The 21,956-nt window shown below is 49.9% G+C and overlaps 2 protein-coding genes across 3 annotated transcripts in view; both read right to left on the bottom strand.

Annotated features, from left to right (window-relative positions):
* The window catches only part of CATSPERG (cation channel sperm associated auxiliary subunit gamma), a 36,505-nt gene extending 33,044 nt beyond the window's left edge, over window positions 1–3,461 (bottom strand). For both annotated transcript variants that reach the window (XM_066348867.1, XM_066348868.1), the window contains exons 1-2: window positions 2,788–3,461; window positions 2,645–2,698 (exon numbers count right to left, since the gene is read on the bottom strand). In XM_066348867.1, the coding sequence (XP_066204964.1) occupies window positions 2,645–2,698; window positions 2,788–3,093 (360 nt within the window). In that variant the 5' untranslated portion in view covers window positions 3,094–3,461. The remainder of the gene's footprint in view (window positions 1–2,644; window positions 2,699–2,787) is intronic.
* Window positions 3,462–8,358: 4,897 nt separating this feature from the next.
* KCNK6 (potassium two pore domain channel subfamily K member 6) lies at window positions 8,359–21,676 on the bottom strand. The gene is made up of 3 exons (XM_066349008.1): window positions 21,233–21,676; window positions 11,979–12,374; window positions 8,359–11,771 (listed from the first exon to the last, which is right to left on the bottom strand). The coding sequence occupies exons 1-3, from the start codon at window positions 21,552–21,554 to the stop codon at window positions 11,548–11,550; spliced, it is 942 nt and encodes a 313-aa protein (XP_066205105.1). The 5' UTR covers window positions 21,555–21,676; the 3' UTR covers window positions 8,359–11,547.
* Between the last annotated feature and the right edge of the window lie 280 nt (window positions 21,677–21,956).

Genomic DNA, 21,956 nt, shown 5'->3' with positions numbered 1-21,956 from the left:
CCAAAACATAAAAGCAGAAACTAAAAAAATCTCTTAGAAAAAAACACAGGGATAAATCTTCATGAACTCTGGTTAGGCAAAGCCTTAGATAACACACCACCAAAAGCACAAATAACAAAAACAAAAAACTGATATATTGGACTTCACTGAAATTTAACACTTTGGTGTTATTTTATGGTATTAAGTTATATCTCAATAAACATAAAATTTTTGTGCTTCAGAGGATACCGTCAAGAAAGTGAAGACAACCAATGGAATGTGACAAAATATTTACAAATTATACATCTGATAAGGAGCTAGTATCAAAATATATTTAAAATTTTACAATACAACAATAAAAAAACAAAAACAAAACACAATGTTTAACCCTGGCCAGGTACCTCAGGTGGTTAGAGTGTATCCCCACAAGCAAGGTTGCAGGTTTGATCCCCATCAGGTCACATACAAGAATCAACCAATGAGTGCACAACACATGGAACAACAAATTGATGTTTCTCTCTTTCTCTCTCTCTCTTTCCTTTCCTCTCTAAAATCAATTTTTTAAAAAAGACAACCTGGCCCTGGCTGGCTGGCTCAGTGGTAAAGTGTTGGCCAAGTGTGTAGATGTCCCAGGTTGGACATTCTGGTTCAAGGCACACAGGAGAAGCAATCATCTGCTTCTTCACCCCTCCCCCTTTTTGTTCTCTCTCTTTATCTCTCTCTTTTCCTCTGGCAACCATGGTTCCATTGGAGCAAGTTGGCCCTGGGCACTGAGAATGGCTCTGGTGGTTTGGGCAGAGCATTGCCCCATCGTGGGCTTGCCAGGTGGATCCTGGTCAGGGTGCATGCGGGAGCCTGTCTCTCTGCCTCCCCACTTCTCACTTAAGAAATAAAAAAGAGCCTGACCAGGCGGTGGCGCAGTGGTTAGAACGTCGGACTGGGATGTGGAAGACCCAGGTTCAAGACCCCAAGGTCGCCAGCTTGAGTGTGGGCTCATCTGGTTTGAGCAAAAACTCACCAGCTTGGACCCAAGGTCGCTGGCTCAAGCAAGCGGTTACTTGGTCTGCTGAAGGCCCACGGTCAAGGCACATATGAGAAAGCAATCAATGAACAACTAAGATGTCGCAATGCACAACGAAAAACTAATGATTGATGTTTCTCATCTCTCCGTTCCTGTCTGTCTGTCCCTATCTATCCCTCACTCTGACTCTCTGTCTCTGTAAAACAATGAAAAAATAAAAATAAGAGACAATTCAATTTTTTAATGGGTAAAAGATCTGAATAGACACTTCTCCAAAGATAGATTAAATGGCTAATGAGAACATGAAAAGATGTTCAATAACATTATTTATAAGGAATATGCAAACTAAAACAATGAAATACCATTTCACACACACTCGGATGGCTAAAATAAAAAAGATGAAAAATGACAAGTGCTGGTGAGAATGAAGAGAAACTGGAACCCTTATAGATTGCTGATTGGAATGTAAAATAGTACAGTTGCTTTGAAAAACAGTATGGCAGTTCCTTCAAAGTACAGTACTAACTATTGATATATATATATACATACATACACACACACACACTAAGTATATAGTTAACTAATACATAATCAAGTAATTCAATTTCTAAGATACCAAAGAACTGAAAAATGCTTGTATGGCCAGGGGCCGCCATCGTGGCCACTCACATGCAGGTTCTCACTGATTTGGGCAGAAGGTAAAGAAACCGCAGAGTCAGAGGATGGTGGGCCATTCTGTTTATTGGTGTCTCACCAAGACAGGCAAGCCACAAGAAAAGCCAAGAGAAAAGCAGAAAACCTCCTTTTCCCATGGAGGGCAAGGGATCAGGGAGGAGAGAAAAAGAAACTCTCCCATACCTCTCAGTGATGGGGACAGAAACTCCCTTTCAGTAAACATTAGCATAACAATGGGCCTTCCCAAGCAGGAAGGTAATTAGCCCTTTTACCTGGACAGCAGCCATTTTTAACAATAAAAGTGAGCAAAACCAGAAAATACAGATTTTACAAACTTATTTGCCCAACATGTTTATACAAAAATCTGTACACAGAGGTTAATAGCAGCATTATTCACAATAGCCAGAAAAGTGGAAATAACCCAAATGTCTATAAACTAATGAATAAACAAAATGTAACATATATAGTTGAATATTATTCAAACACTGGTACTATAACACAGATGAGACTTGAAAACATGATAAGTGAAAGAAGCCAGAAACAAAAAGCTACATATTGTATGATTCCATTTACATGAAATGTCTAGATTAAGCAAATTCATAGGGACCAAAAATAGATTAGCAGTCTCCAGGGTCTGGAGGGGTGAGGAAGGTTCGTGGTTTCTTTTTGAGGTAATAAAAATGTTCTAGAGTTAAGATAGTGGTATTGATTGCACAATTTTGTGGATACACTAAAACTATTTAATTGTACACTTTAATTATGAATTTTATGGTATGTATATGAATTTTTTAAGTGGCAAAAGTTATAAAAGCTTACTTGAAAACATACTATGTGCCTGGTGGGACACTGGCAATCTTTGTGAACCCTTGAAGGCCCCAAGGGTCTGGTGGTGCCACCACTATTAAAATGTTAGAGATGGGGAAACTGAGGTTCACCCAGAATGAGCCTCCTCCAGCTGCACTCACTCACCTCTCCCTTGCAAGAGTAGTTGATCTTCAGGTAGTAAGGGAAGGCCATGAATTTCTGCAAGGAGAGGTTGGACAACAAATGTCCTGGGCCCAGTGGAGTACAGGTCCAGGTCTTTTCCCTTTCGCTTGGCCCAGGCCCCTCACCTCATCTGCGTCAACGGGTGCGTCTACCAGAAGGCTGAAGAAGCTGTCCACTGTGTCTATGGGCTCTTGGTCAATGAAGCGGGCACTCCCTTGGTCCTTGCCTACCGCCTCGAACTTGTTCAGAACAACGAGCCAGGTGCACCCCTCGTTATCCTCGACAGCCCACAGCCTCCACGGTGACAACAGCACCGCCAGCAGTGACCATAGCGCCCACTGGACCCGCAGTCTCGGCCACGCAGGGCCAGCAGGGTTCATTGCGGGGCAGCGCGCAGCACAGCTCAAATCTAGAGAATAGGGGGTGAACATTCCTCGGCAAGACTGCGCTTCGGGTCCGCCTTCTGCGCTTTGGTCCTGCTCCTTCTCCTGGCCTCGCCTCTGCTAGGACTTCTGCCTCCAAAACTGCTCTTGCTCTGGGCTCCGCCTCTGCTCCATACCTCACTCTTGCCCCAGTTCCTACATCTGTTCCTATATGGAATCCCACCTCCGCTTTACCGTTGCTCCCGGCTACGCCCCTGCTCCCGGTTTCGCTCCGATTTCCCGTCTTGCCCCTTAACCTTGCCCTACCCTTCCTTGTTCTTTGCTCTGCATCCCTCCTCTGCTCTTCACCGGGTCTCGGTTTCAGTTCCTCGCTTTGGCTGCGTCCCACCTATTTTGCCCCACTCCTGCCACTCCTGATCTCGCACCTGCACGCGCACCGGTCCCTCGCCCCGCCCCCACTTCTTGCCCCGCCCCTTTCTCCCGGCTCTGGGACTGCCTGCGTGCGGCACCCGGCACCTGGCCCCGCCCCTCCCCCGGTCTCGGATCTTCTCCACACCCCGCCGGGGCCTTGCTCTTGTTCCCGCCCCCTTCTGTCCCCGCCTGTTTCTCGCTTAGAAATCGCTCCCCATCTGCTCCTCCTCCTTGTACCGCACCTTATCGACGCCTCGTTTCCTTAGTCCTTGCCAAGCTGTTCTTCCCGGGCCAGCTCCTCGCCCCGCCGCCTCCTATGGCCCCGCCCCTTAGACACCCTCTCTTTGCCGTTCGCTCTCTCCTCGCCCTCCACCCGTCTCCTCATTCCACGCCAAGACTACTTGTAGGTCAGCACGTCTAGAACCTTATGTTCTTGCCGAACCGCAACGTATTTTCGTCCCACTCCCTTTCCTCATGCCCTCGACATCCCCTTTCCATGCCCGACAACATCGGGCTCTACGCCCGGCCTCTTCTAGCCCCGCCTCTACTCATCGCATCTTTTAGTGTCTCCCTGCTTCTCGCCCGCCCTTTCTCCGCCGGGTCCCTCCACCCTCCTCCCGTGCCCTGCCTCTCCCTCCTTTCCTCCCCCCCCGCCCGCCCGAATCCCAACCTGGGATGGCGGCGCCAGGCACCTCCCTTCCCTCCCCGCCCCGCGGTACCTGTCACTTAGGTAAAACGGGCCAACCGTACTAGGTGGCTCCAGTCCCGCCCCTCTTGCCGATCCTCAAAATGGCCGCCCGCCCTCCCGCAACCGACTCCGGCCTTTCCAGAGGCTCGCCAGTCCCGCGCGAGGGTGATGCTCAACGCCCCAGCACGCGGGGCCTGGCTGGCAGAGGGTACTGGAGATAAAATTTGTGATACCCACATGTCCTTCTACTCAATCATAACTTTTATATAAAAATTATACACCTAGCCTGACCTGTGGTGGCGCCGTGGAACGCTGAGGTCGCTGGTTTGAAACCCTGGGCTTGCCTGGTCAAGGCACATACGGGAGTTGATGCTTCCTGCTCTTCCCTACCTTTTCTCTCTCTCTCTCTCTCCTCTGAAATGAATAAATAAAATAAATAATTTAAAATTATACACCTAAAAAAAGGTTGCCTGACCTGTGGTGGCGCAGTGGATAAAGCGCGGACCTGGAACGCTGAGGTCCCCAGTTTGAAATCCTGCACTTGTCTGGTCAAGGCACAAATGGGAGTTGATGCTTCCTGCTCCTACCCCCTTTCTTTCTTTCTTTTCTTTCTTTGCTTCCTTTCCTTTCCTTTCTTCTCTCTCTCTCTCTCTCTCTCTCTCCCTCCCCCCTCTAAAATAAATAAATAAATAAAAAGTTTGGCCCCTGGTCGGTTGGCTTAACGGATTGAGCCCCCCTCCCTGCTGTGAACATCCGGGTTCGATTCTGGTTAGTGCACACTTGGGACTTGACCATCTGCTTCTATTCCCTTCCCCCTTCCCCATCTCTCTCTTCCCTCCCTTCTCCAATCCGACACCCTGCAGCTTAAAGGAGTCCCCCATAGCTGTAACTTGAGACTCAGCTGTTTAGGGGAAGGGGAAATCCCCTGACCTGATCCCTAAAAGTGACCTTGCTGCAAGCATTCAAGGGCTATTCCCCTGCTTGTGTCCCTTACCAAACAGGATGAATGGACATCCTTTTCCTTTGCCAGGCTTTGGGAGGTCGTTTCATCTGGTTCTTCACATGGGGTGCCACTTGTTATGGTGACAATGAACTACTGGGAGACCAGATGGAATGCTCCCAGGGGCTGAGGGGAGGCAAAAGCCCCAGTCAGCAGACCGAAGGACTGAAGCCCTGTCCCCAGCCTTACTCAGTGTAAAGCCAGGGGCCGTCGCCATGCAGATGCAGGTTCCCATTGGATTTGGGCAGATGATAAAGGAACAGTGGAGACAGAAAATGGTGGGCCATTTCGTTTATTAAAGTCTCATAACAACGGCTGAGCAAACAGGCAGGGCTCCCAAGCCCCTCAGCATTCCAGACTCACCCAACTTACAGGTCCCCACCAACCTAAGCACTCCCCAGTCAAACAGGCCAGGCTGAAATCTGGGCTCCCAAGTCCCTCAGCTTGCTCTCTCTCTCTCTCTCCCTCTGAACTCCCCAGCTCAAATAGGCTGGTGGAAAAAAGACCCCTCTCCAGCAAATAGCAAAGAATGGCCCCTCTCAAGCAGGAAGGCAATCCACAATTTGCAACTGCTGCCTTGAGGGCAAGCACCCATAGCCTTTCCCAGACTACACACACACACACACACACACACACACCACACACACACACACACACACACACACCACACACACACACACACCACACACACACACACACACACACACACACACACACACACACACACACACACGGCGGCGCTGCCCTGTGCCAATGCAAAATACAAGCAAGCAAACTTAACTCACTTGTTTCACACTTGAAACACTGGTTTGCCCAAAATTCAGATATCCATTATCCAGTACAAGTAAGTCAAGGAAGCAGATAGAAGAAGTTTTCAGGGTGAAGTAAAGGACAAGGAACATCCTGACTTCTAATCTCTCTTCTGAGAGCCTGAACAATTTTCTGTTGCTGAATCTCATCCTGCTGTTTTGCTGTTTCCAGTACAGGGTCAGAGAGGCCCCTGGATTCTTGTCCACTCAGGGCTTTTGCCCTAGGGCACCTCGCTGTCCCCGATTGTTATTCTAACTCTGCATATTTTCATAGCATATTCCTACTGGCAGAGAAACAGGAACATCAAGCTGTTCCTGTGTGTCCTGACCAGGGATCCAACGAGCAACCTAGACCATAACTTTTTGATGAACTAGAAAACTCACTTTACGCTACACATATTAGACTCACCAGAAAAGCTTGTTAAAACAGATCATTGGGATCCACCCCCAGAGTGTTTGACTCAACAGATCTGAGGTGGGGCTCAAAAATTTATACTGCAAGCTTCCAGGTGTGGTAGAAGACAAAATTTCCTCCCACCTTTCTAAATTCTTCTGGTTAGAGTAATGATCAAATTAATATGAGGCAGATTAACAGGAGAAATTGTCACAAGTTTATTACAGATGTACATGTGGGGGTACCATAAGACAGGAACTCCAAAACGGCTTTGGGCTGTTGAGGTTTATATGCCATTCTGGAGCTAAGGAGAAGTGTGAGGATAATGGTTTGGGACTTAAAAGGCAGGAAGGCAATTCACATGGAGGTGGGAAAGCAAATGTTTGATAAATAAATGTTTGCCGAGCAATGTTTAATAAAAGGACACAGAGAGGAGTTTGATCAAATAAGCCTTTCTGGGTTCCTCCCTGTGTATCACACCTGGTTCATCTTAAACTATACTTATCAAAAAAAGAAAAACCTCAAACTATAGTTACCTATAATAATAGTTCTAGGATAAATAGGCCCCCTCTCTCTTTTGTTTCTTAAAAATAACCAGCTTGAAATAATCAGGATCCTAAAAGGCACATTTGGGGTGGTAAAATGGTCTTCCTCACAGGTGATGCTGTACTAATGGTCTGGGACCACACGTTGGGAACCAGTACTCTCAAACCTTCCTTAACTCTCTAGGACCTCAGGGAAATCTCCAAAATTGGTTTCCAGAGTCCTGCATAACCTCATGCCTGTTGGCCTTCCTATCCAGCTCATCTCTTTTCTCCCTATAGACCTGTGTAACCCACAGCCTAGTCACATGAGGCACCTTGAATTTCTGGGTCAGGCGTGCTCTCCTCCAGACTACACATGCTGTATCACCTCCTAAAACACTTTCTTTCCTTTGTCAATGGCTGAACACTTTCCTTCCCTGGGAGCTTTGGGATACTTGCCCAGCCCCATCCCTCCCCCGACCATCTGACACATGACCCTCTGGGAATTGGTCTTTGTTTCCCACAGAATCACAGACTCCAGATGACAGGGCCTACGCTTTCTGTCACTGTCTTTCCCAATTCTGTCCAACACACAATAGGTTATTATATGTAAATGAACAGCTGATGGATGTCTAGGCTCCCCACCTCCAGCCACTGCAAGGTCCAAGGAGGAGTGACTTCATCCAAGAGGAGAAACTGCCACTGTGTACCTCATCCCCTCTAGGTTCCAGAGTATCAGAGAAACTGAGGTCAGGGCGCCCCTGCTCAGAAATCAGGAGGTTCCTGTTACCCCATGATGCCCAAAGTGCACCCTTCTGCATCCTTTATGCCAGAGACTGCCAACCACCCATATGTCCATTAAGGAGACATTGGAATAATTTATAGGATGTGTGTCCTAGAGGAGGCACTGCAGACATTAAAAAGGATAGAAGACCTACTTGTGTGTCTCTGGAATGATCTATGAACTACACCGGGTTGGTGAAAAACACAAGGTGCAAATGAGAGTAATATAGAAAAAGTATATATAAAATTATGTGCTTATATATAACATGTATGTGAGGAAAATGGCTGTTAGGCTTGCTCACAGGTTTACTGACTGCAAGCTTTTTGTGCAATTAGTGCAGAACACAGGGCAGCTCTATTCTAAGAATAAGTGCTTCCCCTCAGGGGACAATGAGATCAGACCTAGCCCCGCCCTGCCAGGGAAAGGAGCAATTAGGTGTGTGTCCCATCCTGTTGAGTCCAGTACCCGGCCCCCCATCCCCCACCCCCGCACCATCCTTGCCCTCCACTGCAAAAGCAGGTTTTTCTTTCCCTTTGTATTTTTCTCTTTTATTTCTGCTTTTGGCTTGCCTGTCTTTGTAAGCCACCCACCAATAAATTGGAATGGCCCACCATCCTCTGGCTCCACAGTTCATTGCGAATCTACATGGCCAGGGCCACCAGCCTTAAAATATAATATAAAAAAGCAAAGTGCAGAAATGATAACAATGATTAGCCAACTTTTATATTCAATTAGTATTCTAGGAGCTTTACAGATATTCAGTTGCTTAATTCTCTAACAAGTCCATGAGGTAGGTGCTGTTATCCTCCCACTTCACAGATTGACAAACCCAGGCACAGGGAGGCGAAATCACCTGCTCTGATTGGGAGTAACAGAGTCATATTTATGTCCAGGGACTCTGCCTCCAGAGTCTGTGATGGTAACCACCTCACCGTACCAGGTACCACTTGTGTAGGGTAAAAGAAAAAATGACATACACATAAATGTATATTGCTGGTATTTGCCTGGAAGGAGACCTGATAAATCAGGCCCGAGTGCTGGAGAAAGACTGACTTTCCACTGTACACTCCTTTGTACCTTTTGAATTTTTAGCAATCACTTTTTTTTAATGTTTTCAACTGAACAGAAAACTTTTCTGGAAGACTTTGGAAGGAGAAGGGATAAGCAGAAGTCAGAACAGGCACTTCCCTCAAGACGGGAGAAACTGCCTCCTCAGTCAGCTGACTTGAGCAGCAAGGTCGACAGTGACCATGGTGAGGAGACAGCCTACTAGGAAGTCAAGAAAGAGCTCAACAGCTGTTTCTGAGCTCCAGTGCTCCAAGGTGACCAAACCTTGCTCAAATCCCAGTGTTGCACTTCCTGTGTGACCTTGGGCAAATTATTTAATCTCTCTGGGCCTCCTTTCCTCAGCTGTAAACTGTGGTGAGAACGTAGGTACCCAATAAGTTGCTGAGAGGAGAAAATAAGTTATTATGCATCAAGGGCGTGGAGCACTGCCTGGCTCAGAGTAAATCCTGAGTATTTTCTATTACTGTTATTAAAAGAATCTCATGTGCTTTTTTAGCACTATTTGACAATATTGACTTCTCCCTCCCTAAAATACTCTCATTGTCAACCTATACTCTCCATTCTCCTGGTTTTTATACTTCTCTCTAGAACTGCTTTTTCTGTTTCCTTTGTAAAATCTCCTTTCTGATATGAGAATGTTGGTGGAAGGGTCACTGCTCACCATATGGGGTCTTTACATTATTTAGAAAAAGAAGCCCCCTTTCACCCTGGCCGGATAGCTTGGTTGGCTAGAGCATCATCCTGATACGCAGAGGTTGCTGGTTCAATTCCCAGTCAGGGCATATAGAGAAACAGATCAATGTTTCTGCCTCTCTTTCACTTCCTCTTTCTTTAAAATCAACTAATAAAAATTAAAAAATAAAATAAAAAGAAGCCCCCTTTTGGCCTATTTAGCCTTGACCTTCAGCCCCTATTTGTGTCCATTCTGCCAGGTGGCATCTCCTATGAGTCCCCACCTGCATAATTGTACATGATGGCCCTGACTGATTAATCAATATCCACCCATCCTCCCACTCTTCTGCACTTCTAATATACTGCTCACGGAAATTAGGGGATATTTCAAAATATGAAGCGATAAAATATTCCCTAATTTTTGTGAGCTGTGTAGAAGCCGTTTCAGTCAAGTATTCACCATCCTCCAAGCCAAAAGCTTACCCCAGCTTCAGTTCTGGGGAACAGAGACAATCCTAAGAAATCCAAGTTCAGGCCAGTAATTGGTTCAGGATGGGCATGTGAGCCAATTTTGGCCAATGAGATGGAAGAGGATGTCTGCTTGGGGGCTTTGGGAAACGGTTTTCTTGCTTCCAGAGACATGGGAAAAGATGCCCCTCTCTTCTTGCACTAAAAATTGTCATATATGGTGTGATGCCTGAACCTGCAGCAGCCATTTTGGGGCCACAACGGGAGCCCATGTGGAAACCAAACCTTCAGCTGAGTGTGGCAGAGCAGAAGGGACGAACCTGTGATCACAACATACTGGTGGAACTGTGACTGTATCATGCCTAGAGCTGTCCCCAACACTAGTGATGTACAATATACAATTATCTCATTGTTTCACCTAGTGCCAGTCTGGATTCTGTTAATTGCTGCCTAAATCTTATCTTACTGACATAACTGTATAAATACCCTAAGGCTGATCTCTTCACTCTCATCTAGTGCTGCCATACCCACCCTCAAGTCCTTGGTTCCCACATCTATCTCCAGCCTCAACCACCCTGAGCTCCGGCCTTGGGGGTTCTGTGACTTCCTGATACCTTCCTCTGTCTTTAGCTCCTCATACCAACTATGTTCCAAATTAGCCTCAGCCTCTCCCCTCAAACCTGTTCCTTCTCCGAGGTCCCTATCTCAAGGGCAGTTGACCATCCTTTGGGCCTTTCCCTGACCTTGTCCCTCCTCCATGTCTATACGGCCTACGGCCTGTCCACTTGGCTTCCTGAGCATCTGTCCACCTGTACCTCCTCCTGTTGGCCCTTCTTCCTCCAGGAAGTCCTCCTTGACCTTCCCATCTGGATTGGGTACATTCCCCATGTTTTCTCCATCACACTATTGACTCTCTGCCCACTCTGTCTCCCCCGCTGAAGTCCAGCTGGTGCTGGGCTCATTGTGTGAAGACAAGTCTGTCTACCTCACTAGATAGACTGTGAGCCCCATGAGAGTGGGGACCAGCCACCCTGACCACTACAGTGTCCCTAGCACTGCTCAGCATAGAAGAGGGAGTTTAGAATGAAAGAATATATGATTCTTTCCCAGAGGCAGTTAAGGTCAGTTGAGGCACTGGGTGCAGAAGAAAATACTAGGCCCTTTATATTAGAAAGAAGTATAAAGTTGGGGTTTTGTGGGGCCCTTCACGGGTTGGGGCCCAGGGCATGTGCCCGGTGTACCCACCGTTAAATCTGCCTCTGTTCTTTCCTCTTAACAGATGAGGAAATCAAGACTCAGAGAGGTCTTTCACTTGTCCAAGGTGTAGTTACCAGTTGATCTAGTCCATGAAATGAGGTCTAAGTCTAGAGACTGTAGAAACATAGATGGTGAGTTGCTGAGAGAAGCAGATGGAATAAAAGAGTAACAAAGACATGGTAAGAGGGAAAGACAGATGGTGAGAAAGGCCAGAGGCACAGAATGTGGGGGAGATGAGAGAGGGCCAGGAGAACAAGGCAATGCAGATGCTGGTGGAGCCCAGGACAGGTACATAAAAGGACGGACAGTTGGTGGCAGTGCCCTTATGAGCACTGGCATGTGCCCAGGACAGTCTAGTATGGCAGCTCCCATCATGTGGCCCCTCAGCTTCCGGCCAAGTCCATCCAGCCTTAGGTGCCTGCCCCAGCTACCTGGGGAAGGAGGCATAGTTGGTGTGGGAGCCAGTGGTGAGTTGCTGCTGTGATTCTGACTGGGGGCCCAGAATGTCCACCTGATCATCCTCATCCTCATTGAAGCCGGCAGGGCATGGACTGGGCAGCAGGATGAGCTCTGTGAAGCCATGAAGGTCAGACACATGGCGAACAGTCTGCAGCACTAGAACCATGGCGACCAAGCCCAGGAAGAGGTAGGCTGCAGAGATCAGGGGTGGAATCAGTCCCCAGGCAGAGTGGCCATGGGTGGAATCAGACCCAAGGAAGGCCCAAGGGGCTACCGGACACCCTCCCCCAGAGTGGGGCTGTGACCCTTAACTCCCGCTTTGGACAGACCAGGTTCCCCTCAGGCCCTCCAGGACAAGGCCATCCCTGCCTGTGGTTCCGAGTCAGCCACCCCACTTACCTGTGACCAGCACCTTGTAGAGGGCCCGGTAGGGCTGGCCGGGGGCTTCCCCAGGCACATAATCACCCAGGCCAATGGTGGACAGAGAGATGAAGCAGAAGTAGAAGGCATCCAGGAAGCTCCAGGACTCCTCAAGGTGGGCAAAGATCGCGGCCGGTACCAGGAAGCAGATGGTCACCACAATTCCCAGCAGAACTACCAGGTGCCAACGGGCCACCTGCCGGGAGTCCCAACCCCAGCGCATGTTCAGCCAGGACAGGGGTGCATGGGTCAGCAGCAGTGACAGGTGCTGGGCTGAGACAGTTAGGAGCAACATGGTGGCTGGCACGCCCAGGAGTGCAAAGGCGATGGAAAAGGCCTTGCCCGCATCAGTCAGTGGCGTCGTGTACCCGTAGCCTGTAGAAGTGACGGGGAAATCCTTCTGCCCACTCGGCACCCCTACTTGGGGTCCTGTGGCCACCCTAAACCAAGACCTAATTTCCTCCTTAAACCTGACCCCCATTCTCTCATCTCTGGTGATGGCACCTCTATCTTTCTGGCACTGGGGCTCACCCTTGATTCCCTTATCACTCACACCCACCTTCTACCTGCCAGTGAATCCGACTGTTTCAAATTTCAAATAGATCCTAAACCCACCCACTTCACCCCATCCCACCCCACCCCAGCCCTATGCCTGACCTGATCCTATCTAACCCAGCATTCTCCTCCTTGGCCTCCCTTCTGCCCCCACTCTTGCCCCACAGTCTGTTCCCCCCTCATAGCCAGAGGGTGCTGTGAACACACATTTTAAGTCATGTCCCTCCCTTGCTCAGAGTCCTCTTCTGGCTCCATCCTACTCAAGTGAAAGAACAAAGTCCTCATCATGACCCATGAGGCTCCACACAATCCAGCAGGGAAGTACACTCTGACCCCAGGGCCTTTGCACTGGCTTTCCTTTCCCCATAGAATACCCTTCCCTCAGATATCCACAAGGCTCCCTTTCCCCTTCCTTTAGGTCTTTGTTCAAATATCATCTTCTCAGTGAGGCCTTCTTTGACCACCTTATTTTATTTTATTTTAAATTTTTTATTTATTCATTTTAGAGAGGAAAGGGAGAGACAGAGAGAGAGAAGGAGGGGGGGAGCTGGAAGCATCAACTCCCATATGTGCCTTGACCAGGCAAGTCTAGGGTTTTGAACCGGCGACCTCAGCATTTCCAGGTCGACACTTTATCCACTGCGCCACCACAGGTCAGGCCGACCACCTTATTTTAAATGCTTATCCAACTTTTTTGTTTGTTTTCATAGCACATAACACCTTCTAGCAAATTACATGGTTTAGTTATTTGCCTACTATCTGTCTCCCCCATTTGGGTACCATCTCCAGGAGGGGAGGGGCTTCAGTTTTGTTCACTGCTATCATCCTGGTAGCTGGCATAGAGCAGGCACTCAATCAATAATCAAAATAATAAATGAAGGGTGCAGGCTCCAGTTTGGCTTCCTGTATTCTAAAATGGGTGTGACAAGCCCCATGGAGCTCCTGGAGGGCGGTGAGAACACAGAAAGGTCAGTATGGGTGTGAATTCTGCAAAAAAGAAATCACAATACAGGGGAATTCAAGTGTAGGTGGGATTGGCTCACTGTGGCAATGTGTAATTTAAAATTTCTTTATTTCAACTGACCAGGCAGTAGCGCAGTGGATAGACCGTCGGACTGGGATGCAGAGGACCTGGGTTCGAGACCACGAGGTCGCCAGCTTGAGCGTGGGCTCATCTCGTTTGAGCAAAAGCCCACCAGCTTGAACTCAAGGTTGCTGGCTTGAGCAAGGAATTACTTGGTCTGCTGAAGGCCCACGGTCAAGGCACATATGAGAAAGCAATCAATGAACTAAGGTGTTGCAACATGAAATGAAAAACTAATGATTGATGCTTCTCATCTCTTCGTTCCTGTCTGTCTGTCCCTATCTATCCCTCTCTCTGACTCACTCTCTGTCTCTGTAAAAAAAAAAAAATTCTTTATTTCCCAAATAAATCAAACCAGAGGTCAGAGATATGATAGGGGTGATAAGGGGCTGGTTTATGCTGACATTAAAATGTTTTGCCCAAAAGACTGCAGATCCAGCCCTGATATCAAAACATGTGGGGCCGTAGAGCGTCGGCCTAGCGTGCGGAGGACCCGGGTTCGATTCCCGGCCAGGGCACACAGGAGAAGCGCCCATTTGCTTCTCCACCCCTCCGCCGCGCTTTCCTCTCTGTCTCTCTCTTCCCCTCCCGCAGCCAAGGCTCCATTGGAGCAAAGATGGCCCGGGCGCTGGGGATGGCTCTGTGGCCTCTGCCTCAGGCGCTAGAATGGCTCTGGTCGCCAGGATGGGCAGAGCATCGCCCCCTGGTGGGTAGAGCGTCGCCCCATGGTGGGCGTGCCGGGTGGATCCCAGTCGGGCGCATGCGGGAGTCTGTCTGACTGTCTCTCCCTGTTTCCAGCTTCAGAAAAATGGAAAAAAAAAAAAAAACATGTGGGGCCTGACCAGGCGGTGGCGCAGTGGATAGAGCAGGGGTAGGGAACCTATGGCTCGCGAGCCAGATGTGGCTCTTTTGATGGCTGCATCTGGCTCGCAGACAAATCTTTAATAAAAAAAATAACATTAAAAATATAAAACATTCTCATGTATTACAATCGATTCACTTCCTATTGCTCATGTTCATGGTTGCAGGTGGCTGGAGCCAATCACAGCTGTCTTCTGGGACAACACCAAGTTTTTATTGGATAATGCGTAACGTACACGGTTCGTTGTATGGCTCTCACAGAAGTACATTTTAAAATATGTGGCATTCATGGCTCTCTCAGCCAAAAAGGTTCCCGACCCCTGGGATAGAGCATCGGACTGGGATGCAGAGGACCCAGGTTCGAGACCCCGAGGTTGCCGGCTTGAGCGCAGGCTCATCTGATTTGACCAAGGCTCACCAGCTTGAGCCCAAGGTCGCTGGCTTGAGCAAGGGGTCACTCAGTCTGCTGTAGCCGCACAGTCGAGGCACATATGAGAAAGCAATCAATGAACAACTAAGGTGTCGCAACAAAAAACTAATGACTGATGCTTCTCATCTCTCTCCGTTCCTGTCTGTCTGTCCCTATCCCTCTCTCTGACTCTCTCTGTCTCTGTAAAAAAAAAAAAAAAAAAAAATTGGGGCCTGACCAGGTGGTGGCATAATAGATAGAGCATCAGCCTGGGATGCTGAGGACCCAGGTTCAAAACTCCAAGGTCTCCAGCTTGACTGTGGGCTCACCAGCTTGATCATGGGATCATAGACATGACCCCATGGTCACTGGCTTGAGCCCAAGGTCGCTGGCTTGAGCATCGGGTCACTGGCTTGGCTGGAGCCCCTCAGTCAAGGCACATATGAGAAAGCAATCAACGAACAACTAAGGTGGTGCTACTACAAGTTGATGTTTCTCAGCTCTCTCCCTTCCTGTCTCTCTGTCCCTGTCTGTCTCTCTCTTGCTCTCTAAAAATAAAATAAAATAAAAAGAACTCTAATTTTTGCTGAACACATGGCCACCTGGAATAAAGACATTCCCTCCTGCCTTGCAGCTAAGCATGACTGGAATAATTTGTGGCCAATGAGGAATACATGAAAGAGGCAAACAACTTCCAATAAGTGTCCTTTAAAGAGAGGACCTCTCCCTTCTTTCCTCTCCCTTCCTGCTGGCTGGAACACAAACAGGAAGGCTGAAGTTAAGCAGCCACCTTGGACCACGAGGTGACCGTGGGAATGGAAACCATACACAGAAGAGCTATGGAGGAACACAAGATGCTCTGACCATGCAGCACCACTCTGGTCTTGGACTAACTATACTGAATGTGAGCAAGAAATAAATTTCCAGATTATTAACAACTGTTATTTAAGGTTTATCATTTATGGCTCCAAACCTCATTAATACAAGGATTTTTATTTTTATTTAGGTGAGAGGAGGGGAGATAGTGAGGTAGACTCCCACGTGCCCCATCCAGTATCCACCCGGCAACCCCATCTGGGGCCAATGCTCAAGTACCAAGCTATTTTTACTACCTGAGGCTGGCATCCTCAGACCAACCAAGCAATCCTCAGTGCCCGGGGCCATATTCAAGCCAACTGAGCCACTGGCTGCAGGAGGGGAAGAGGGAGAGAAGGGGTAGAGGGAGGGAAAGAGAAGCAGATGGTTGAATCTCCTGTGTGCCCTGAACAGGAATCGAACCCAGGACATCCATATGCCAGGCTGATGCTCTGTCCACTGAGCCAGGGCCAATAGTAGGATTTTGATGGAGAAACTCCAGCAGCCTGGCTGAAATGACAGGTTTGCAAAAACACAACATCCTTATAAACAGAAAAATCAGAGTTAGAATAGAATGGGGTGTCCGTGTGCTTCCTCTCTCTCCCCTCCCCCTTCTTTCTCTTTCTCTCTCCCACCCTCTCATCTTCCCATCCTCTCACCCAGGCACCTTTCCCCACCCTGAATAAAATAAAGGGGGGGGGGGAGATAGAGTAAGGGCTGTGAGTCTCAACTTGCTACTTCAAAGAGCAAAGTCCAAACCAGCTTTTTGCCATTTATTCTCTGCATGACCTTGGTCAAGTGGTTTTCCTCTGAGTCTGTTTCCTCAGAGTCCTGCAAAATGGGGTCAACAATGCCTTCCTCGAAGGTAATAGCAATAATCTTCCAGGGGACAGGACATAGCTCCTAGCATGGCATAAAAGGAGTTACTGTGACAGTCATGCTCCCTTCCAGTTTGCTGACTCCTCCATCTCTGGCCTCAACTGCAAGGCTACCTGGATCAACTCTAAGCCTCAGGTCTTCCTTCCTCAGAGGACCTGGGTCTATGACAAGACCAGGGCAGCTGTGGGAGAGGTTTGGTTTTCCTTTTCTCAGATATATTCAGAGCTCCAGGTTTTCCCACCAATAACAATGAAAACCGAGGTTCAGAAAACCTCCGTTATTATCCCCAGCCCTTCAAACTGCCGAAGACTCCCTCCTGACCAAACTTTAGTTAGGTTCCTCTGAGCCCTCTTCCTGACTTAGCCCAGTTTTAGCAAGAATCCTAACTCAGTTTAGGGAGAATCCCCCCACTCCTGATATCTGATCACATTCCTCACCTTCCACCCTTGAGAGCTGAGGCCTTGGCCTGCCTTTCGTGACAATCTCATTAAGCCAGTAAATAAGAATCCCCTACAAGCCTCTCTTAGTGACTTCCCATCCACTGATCCCTTACTGCTCTTGGCTCTCCATCTCCAGCTGTCCTTGTTATACTGAGTTGAGTTCCGTCTCTCTCCCCTATTGCAATATCTTACTATTTTTAATAAGTGTCCAAGTAATTTTTCTTTTACAATATCTACACATCACTCTTCTTTATGCAGGCCTAAGAGGCAGTGTAGTATATTGGTTAAAAACATGGAAGTCTGCCTGACCAGGCGGTGGCGCAGTGGATAAAGCCTCGGACTGGGAGGCAGAGGACCCAGGTTCGAGACCCCGAGGTCACCTGCTTGATTGAGCGCGGGCTCATCTGGTTTGAGCAAAGCTCACCAGCTTGGAGCCAGGGTCTCTGGCTCGAGCAAGAGGTCACTCGGCCCTGGCCGGTTGGCTCAGCGGTAGAGCGTCGGCCTAGCGTGCGGAGGACCCGGGTTCGATTCCCGGCCAGGGCACACAGGAGAAGCGCCCATTTGCTTCTCCACCTCTCCGCCGCGCTTTCCTGTCTCTCTCTTCCCCTCCCGCAGCCAAGGCTCCATTGGAGCAAAGATGGCCCGGGCACTGGGGATGGCTCCTCGACCTCTGCCCCAGGCGCTAGAGTGGCTCTGGTCGCAATATGGCCACGCCCAGGATGGGCAGAGCATCGCTCCCTGGTGGGCAGAGCGCCGCCCCATGGTGGGCGTGCCGGGTGGATCCCGGTCGGGCGCATGCGGGAGTCTGTCTGACTGTCTCTCCCTGTTTCCAGCTTCAGAAAAATGAAAAAAAAAAAAAAAAGAAAGAAAAAAGAGGTCTGCTGTGCCCCACGGTCAAGGCACATATGAGAAAGCAATCAATGAACAACTAAGATGTCCCAACGAAAAATTAATGATTGATGCTTCTCATCTCTCTCTGTTCCTGTCTGTCCCTATCTATTCTTCTCTCTGACTCTCTCTCTCTGTCTCTGTATTAAAAAAACAAAACAAAACAAAAAAACCATGGAAGTCTGAGGTCTGATGGCATTGTTTCAAATTTCCACTCTACACATTTCTTCCTGTGGCCTTGGGCAAGTTCTCTAACCTCTCTGGGGCTCAGTTTCTGTTGCTAAAAAAATTGGGCCATTAGTAGTAACTGCCTCACAAGATTGTTGTGCTGATTGAGTTAAAGCCTGTATGTGGCAAGTCTTTTCCCAGGTTTTACTATTAGTGCGAAATGGGGAGTGTTACTATCACCATTTCAGATGAGGGAGGACACTGAAGCCTAGAGCTGAACAGCCACTGAGCACGGATCCAAACCCAGGCTGTGCCTGCCTTGAGTTTGGCTTCCTCACTGTCCTGCCAGGGATGACTTCTCAGAAGCCAGGATCTGGGAGATGATTGATAAGACACTTATGCGACCCAGTGAAGCCCAGGAGCAGGTTGGGCAGGCCCAGCCAGTGGAACAGAGTGTGAGAGGAGCATCCAGCCCTGCTGCCCACAGCCTCGCTTTGCTGGTCCACATAAACGGGCACCAAAAGCAAAGGCCACCTGCTGCTACTGCAGGCAGGAAGGAGGGGTGAGGGGTCTGGACCAGGCCTGCCCCAGTCACCTCCACCCCCCACCCCTGTCCAAATTCGAAGCAAAGAAAGGAAGAAAAAGTTTTAGGGAGGGTATGTGGCAGGACCAGCAGAGCCTGGTAACAGGGATTTCCCACACCTGTTGGGTGCTGATGTGGGAAGGGATTCCCACGGTAGGACTGGAGGGAGGAGCTTAGTCTCACCTGAGGGGGTGGTTTCAGAGAAGGGGAGCTGAGGAAAGACCAGTGTCCTGGTTTGAAATGGATTCTGGTTAGGGGCTGGGGTCCTGCGTCCAGAGGCAAGGAGACAGGCATTAATGGGGGCATTTCTGGATCACAAATGAGATTGGGAGGATAATTCTCAGGCAGAGGTGGGTTTTGAGCCCAAGAATGCCTGATGGACATAATGAGTAGACCAGGGGTCCCCAAACTTTTTACACAGGGGGCCAGTTCACTGTCCCTCAGACTGTTGGAGGGCCGGACTATAAAAAAAACTATGAACAAATCCCTATGCACACTGCACATATCTTATTTTAAAGTAAAAAAACAAAACGGGAACAAATACAATATTTAAAATAAAGAACAAGTAAATTTAAATCAACAAACTGACCAGTATTTCAATGGGAACTATGCTCCTCTCACTGAGCACCAAGGAAAGAGGCGCCCCTTCTGGAAGTGCGGCGGGCCGGATAAATGGCCTCAGGGGGTCGCATGCTGCCCGCGGGCCGTAGTTTGGGGACCCCTGGAGTAGACAATGCTAAAGGGAAGGGGTAGGTGTCTCAAGTCCTAGCTGAGTGTGTCAAGGGTGGAAAGTAGTAATGGCCTTTTTTTAAAAAAAGACTTTATTTGTTTGTTTGTTTTTAAAGATTTTATTTATTCAGTTTTAGAGAGGAGAGAGAGAGAGAGAGAGAGAGAGAGAGAGAGAGAAAGGGAGGAGCAGGAAGCAGGAAGCATCAACTCCCATATGTGCCTTGACCAGGCAAGCCCAGGGTTTCACACCGGTGACCCGGCATTGCAGGTCAACACTTTCTCCACTGCGCCACCACAGGTCAGGCAGTAATGGTCTTGAGTGGACACTGAGGAGGGGGCTCTGCGGTGGGCCTGGAGCATCCTTGATGGGGGGGGGAGAATTTTGGGTCCAAAGCAGACTGAAGCAGTGTTGGGGTAAAGAGGGGAGGGAGGTCCCAGCGGTGGGTCTAGAGATTGGAGGGGTTCCAGGTGCCCAGGAGATTCCCTTTCTTGGGAAATCTAGGTCGGGTGGGCGGGGTCCTCAGGGCAGGGGTAGTGGGGTAGCAGGTGCAGAGAGCAGAGAGCAGAGTCCCTGGGCTAGTATTGTGTGTGTGCTGGAGTGGGGATTCTGCTCCCTACAAGTGTGTGGAAGGTGCTGGGGTCCCTGATAGGAGGTCCAGTGGTTCTGCGGCTCCTGCTGAGGGGTGTCAGGGTCCAGAGAGTAGTGAAAGTCTCAACTAGGAGTTCTTAGGCTCAAAGAGACCTTCATGGGGAGTCCCCAGTTTGGAAAATAATAGAGATTTTGTTGGAGCCAGTTTTGGGATTGAAGGGGTGGGAGGCCTGGCTGGGGGGATTGGAAGGTGGTCTAGCTCCCTTCAGGGTGGGTCTCTCTCACACATCCACAGTTGGGGGCTGCTGAAATGGAAGTTCCAGGTTCAGAGAGAACCAAAGTGTCTCTGTTGGAAGAAAACCCTGCATTGAGGGCTCCCCAATACAAGGGAGATGTCAAGATGGAGTGGGGCATGTGGAGAGGGGTCCTGTGCCTGGAGTCAGGGCTTACCTGCTGGGGAGTCTGAGGGTGGAGAAGGGCAGGGGCCCTTGCAGGGGCGTGCTCTAGATCCAGAGGAGTGGACATCTCAGAGAGAGACCCCAGGTCCTGTCTGAGGGATCTCTACTGACAGTAAGGTCTTTAGTGATGGCACTCTGAGAGGGTCTGGAGATTCAGGGTTCTCGCTGGGCACCAGGGTTAGGAGGAGACTGGGGTAGGGCTTCCCAAGGTGCATCCAGGAAGGCATATATGGAGTGTCAGGAGACACTGTTGGAGGAGGTGGCCTTCTGAGCCCAGACAGAAGGGCAGAAGTAGTTGGTGGCTGAGGTCCCGGTCCAGAGAGGATAAGGTTCTCAGGCCTCCAGGTCCCATGTCCTCACTGGAGGCCTCTGAGGGTAGTCCTAGGCCCAGGAGCCTGGACAGACCCAGGTCTCCAAGAGGGTTAAGGCAGAGGAATAAAGTCCCAGATGGCAGGTACTCTGAGTGCGGCCCTCAGTCCCCGAGGGAGCTGGGGAATTTCCTGCTGACTGGAAAGGTTTAGATGGGGGCTTCCCGAGGAGGGTGGATCCCACAACTGTGGGTCCTGGGTTCTCATTGAGGGGTTTTGAGGGGATCGGAGGCCAAGAGCAGACTAGGGTGATCCCTGGGATAAGGGTATATGTTGAGGGCTACCGGGTGTCCCTGGGGACAGGGACGAGGTGAGGGTCCCGGCTCCTCACTGCCTTGGAGGTTGGGGCGGCGCTCATTTCACGTACCCACGGTGGTGACCAGGGTGCTGGCGAAGAAGAGAGCAGAGGCAAAGTCCCAGGCGGGGTCCGAGGTGTTGGCGGGGCCCGATGCGTTGGCAAGCACAGCGCGCCCCAGCCTGCCGGCAGCTAGCACCCGCTCCACGAAGGCGTCCAGGGCGGGGGCAGTCACGCACGGGCTGCTCCGCAAGAGCTGCTCTCGCAGCATTTCCAGCTCCGCGCGGAGCCGAGCCTCGTGGGGCTGCTCCAGCCGCGCCACCAGCAGCGCGCCCAGCCCCAGGTACACGGCGTAGGCGGCCAGCGCACCGGCTAAGAGCGCGCCACGCCGCATGGCGCCTGCCGCCCGCTCCCCGCCGGCTCCCAGCCTAGTCCCACCGCCCAGCTGACGTGGCCCGCGCCTCCCCACGGCCGGGCGCCCAGCTTCAGTTCCGGGAGTGCTCGGGCTGCGGCCACCACCGCCCCAAAGAGGAACCAAAGAAAACAGGGGAGGAGTGGGGGAAGAGAAGCGCCCCGCCTCCGGGAAACTGAGGCACGCCCACCGCCAGGTGTTAATACCGAGAGGGTGGTGCCCAGCGCTCCGGGGCCCAGGAGACTAATGGGATAGAAAGAGTGGGGGCATTCTGCCTTTCCTTCCATCCCTAACCTCGCTGCCTCCCAGGCCGACTCCTCACTCAGGTCAGAGAGAATCTAAACTCTCTTTTCCGCTTGCGGACCGGGGAGTCGCGCCCCAAGT

The sequence above is a fragment of the Saccopteryx leptura genome, chromosome 9, assembly GCF_036850995.1.
Source record: "Saccopteryx leptura isolate mSacLep1 chromosome 9, mSacLep1_pri_phased_curated, whole genome shotgun sequence".
In the NCBI taxonomy this organism is placed as follows: Eukaryota; Metazoa; Chordata; class Mammalia; order Chiroptera; family Emballonuridae; genus Saccopteryx; species Saccopteryx leptura.
This window is presented reverse-complemented; position numbering and strand designations above follow the sequence as displayed.

Coding starts and splice junctions, on each gene's coding strand:
- KCNK6 (XM_066349008.1), bottom strand. CDS start 21,554: ATGCGGCGTGGCGCGCTCTTAGCCGGTGCGCTGGCCGCCTACGCCGTG. Junction 12,375..21,232: donor CACCCTGGTCACCACCGTGG/GTACGTGAAATG, acceptor TCACTTCTACAG/GCTACGGGTACACGACGCCA. Junction 11,772..11,978: donor CTACAAGGTGCTGGTCACAG/GTAAGTGGGGTG, acceptor TGATCTCTGCAG/CCTACCTCTTCCTGGGCTTG.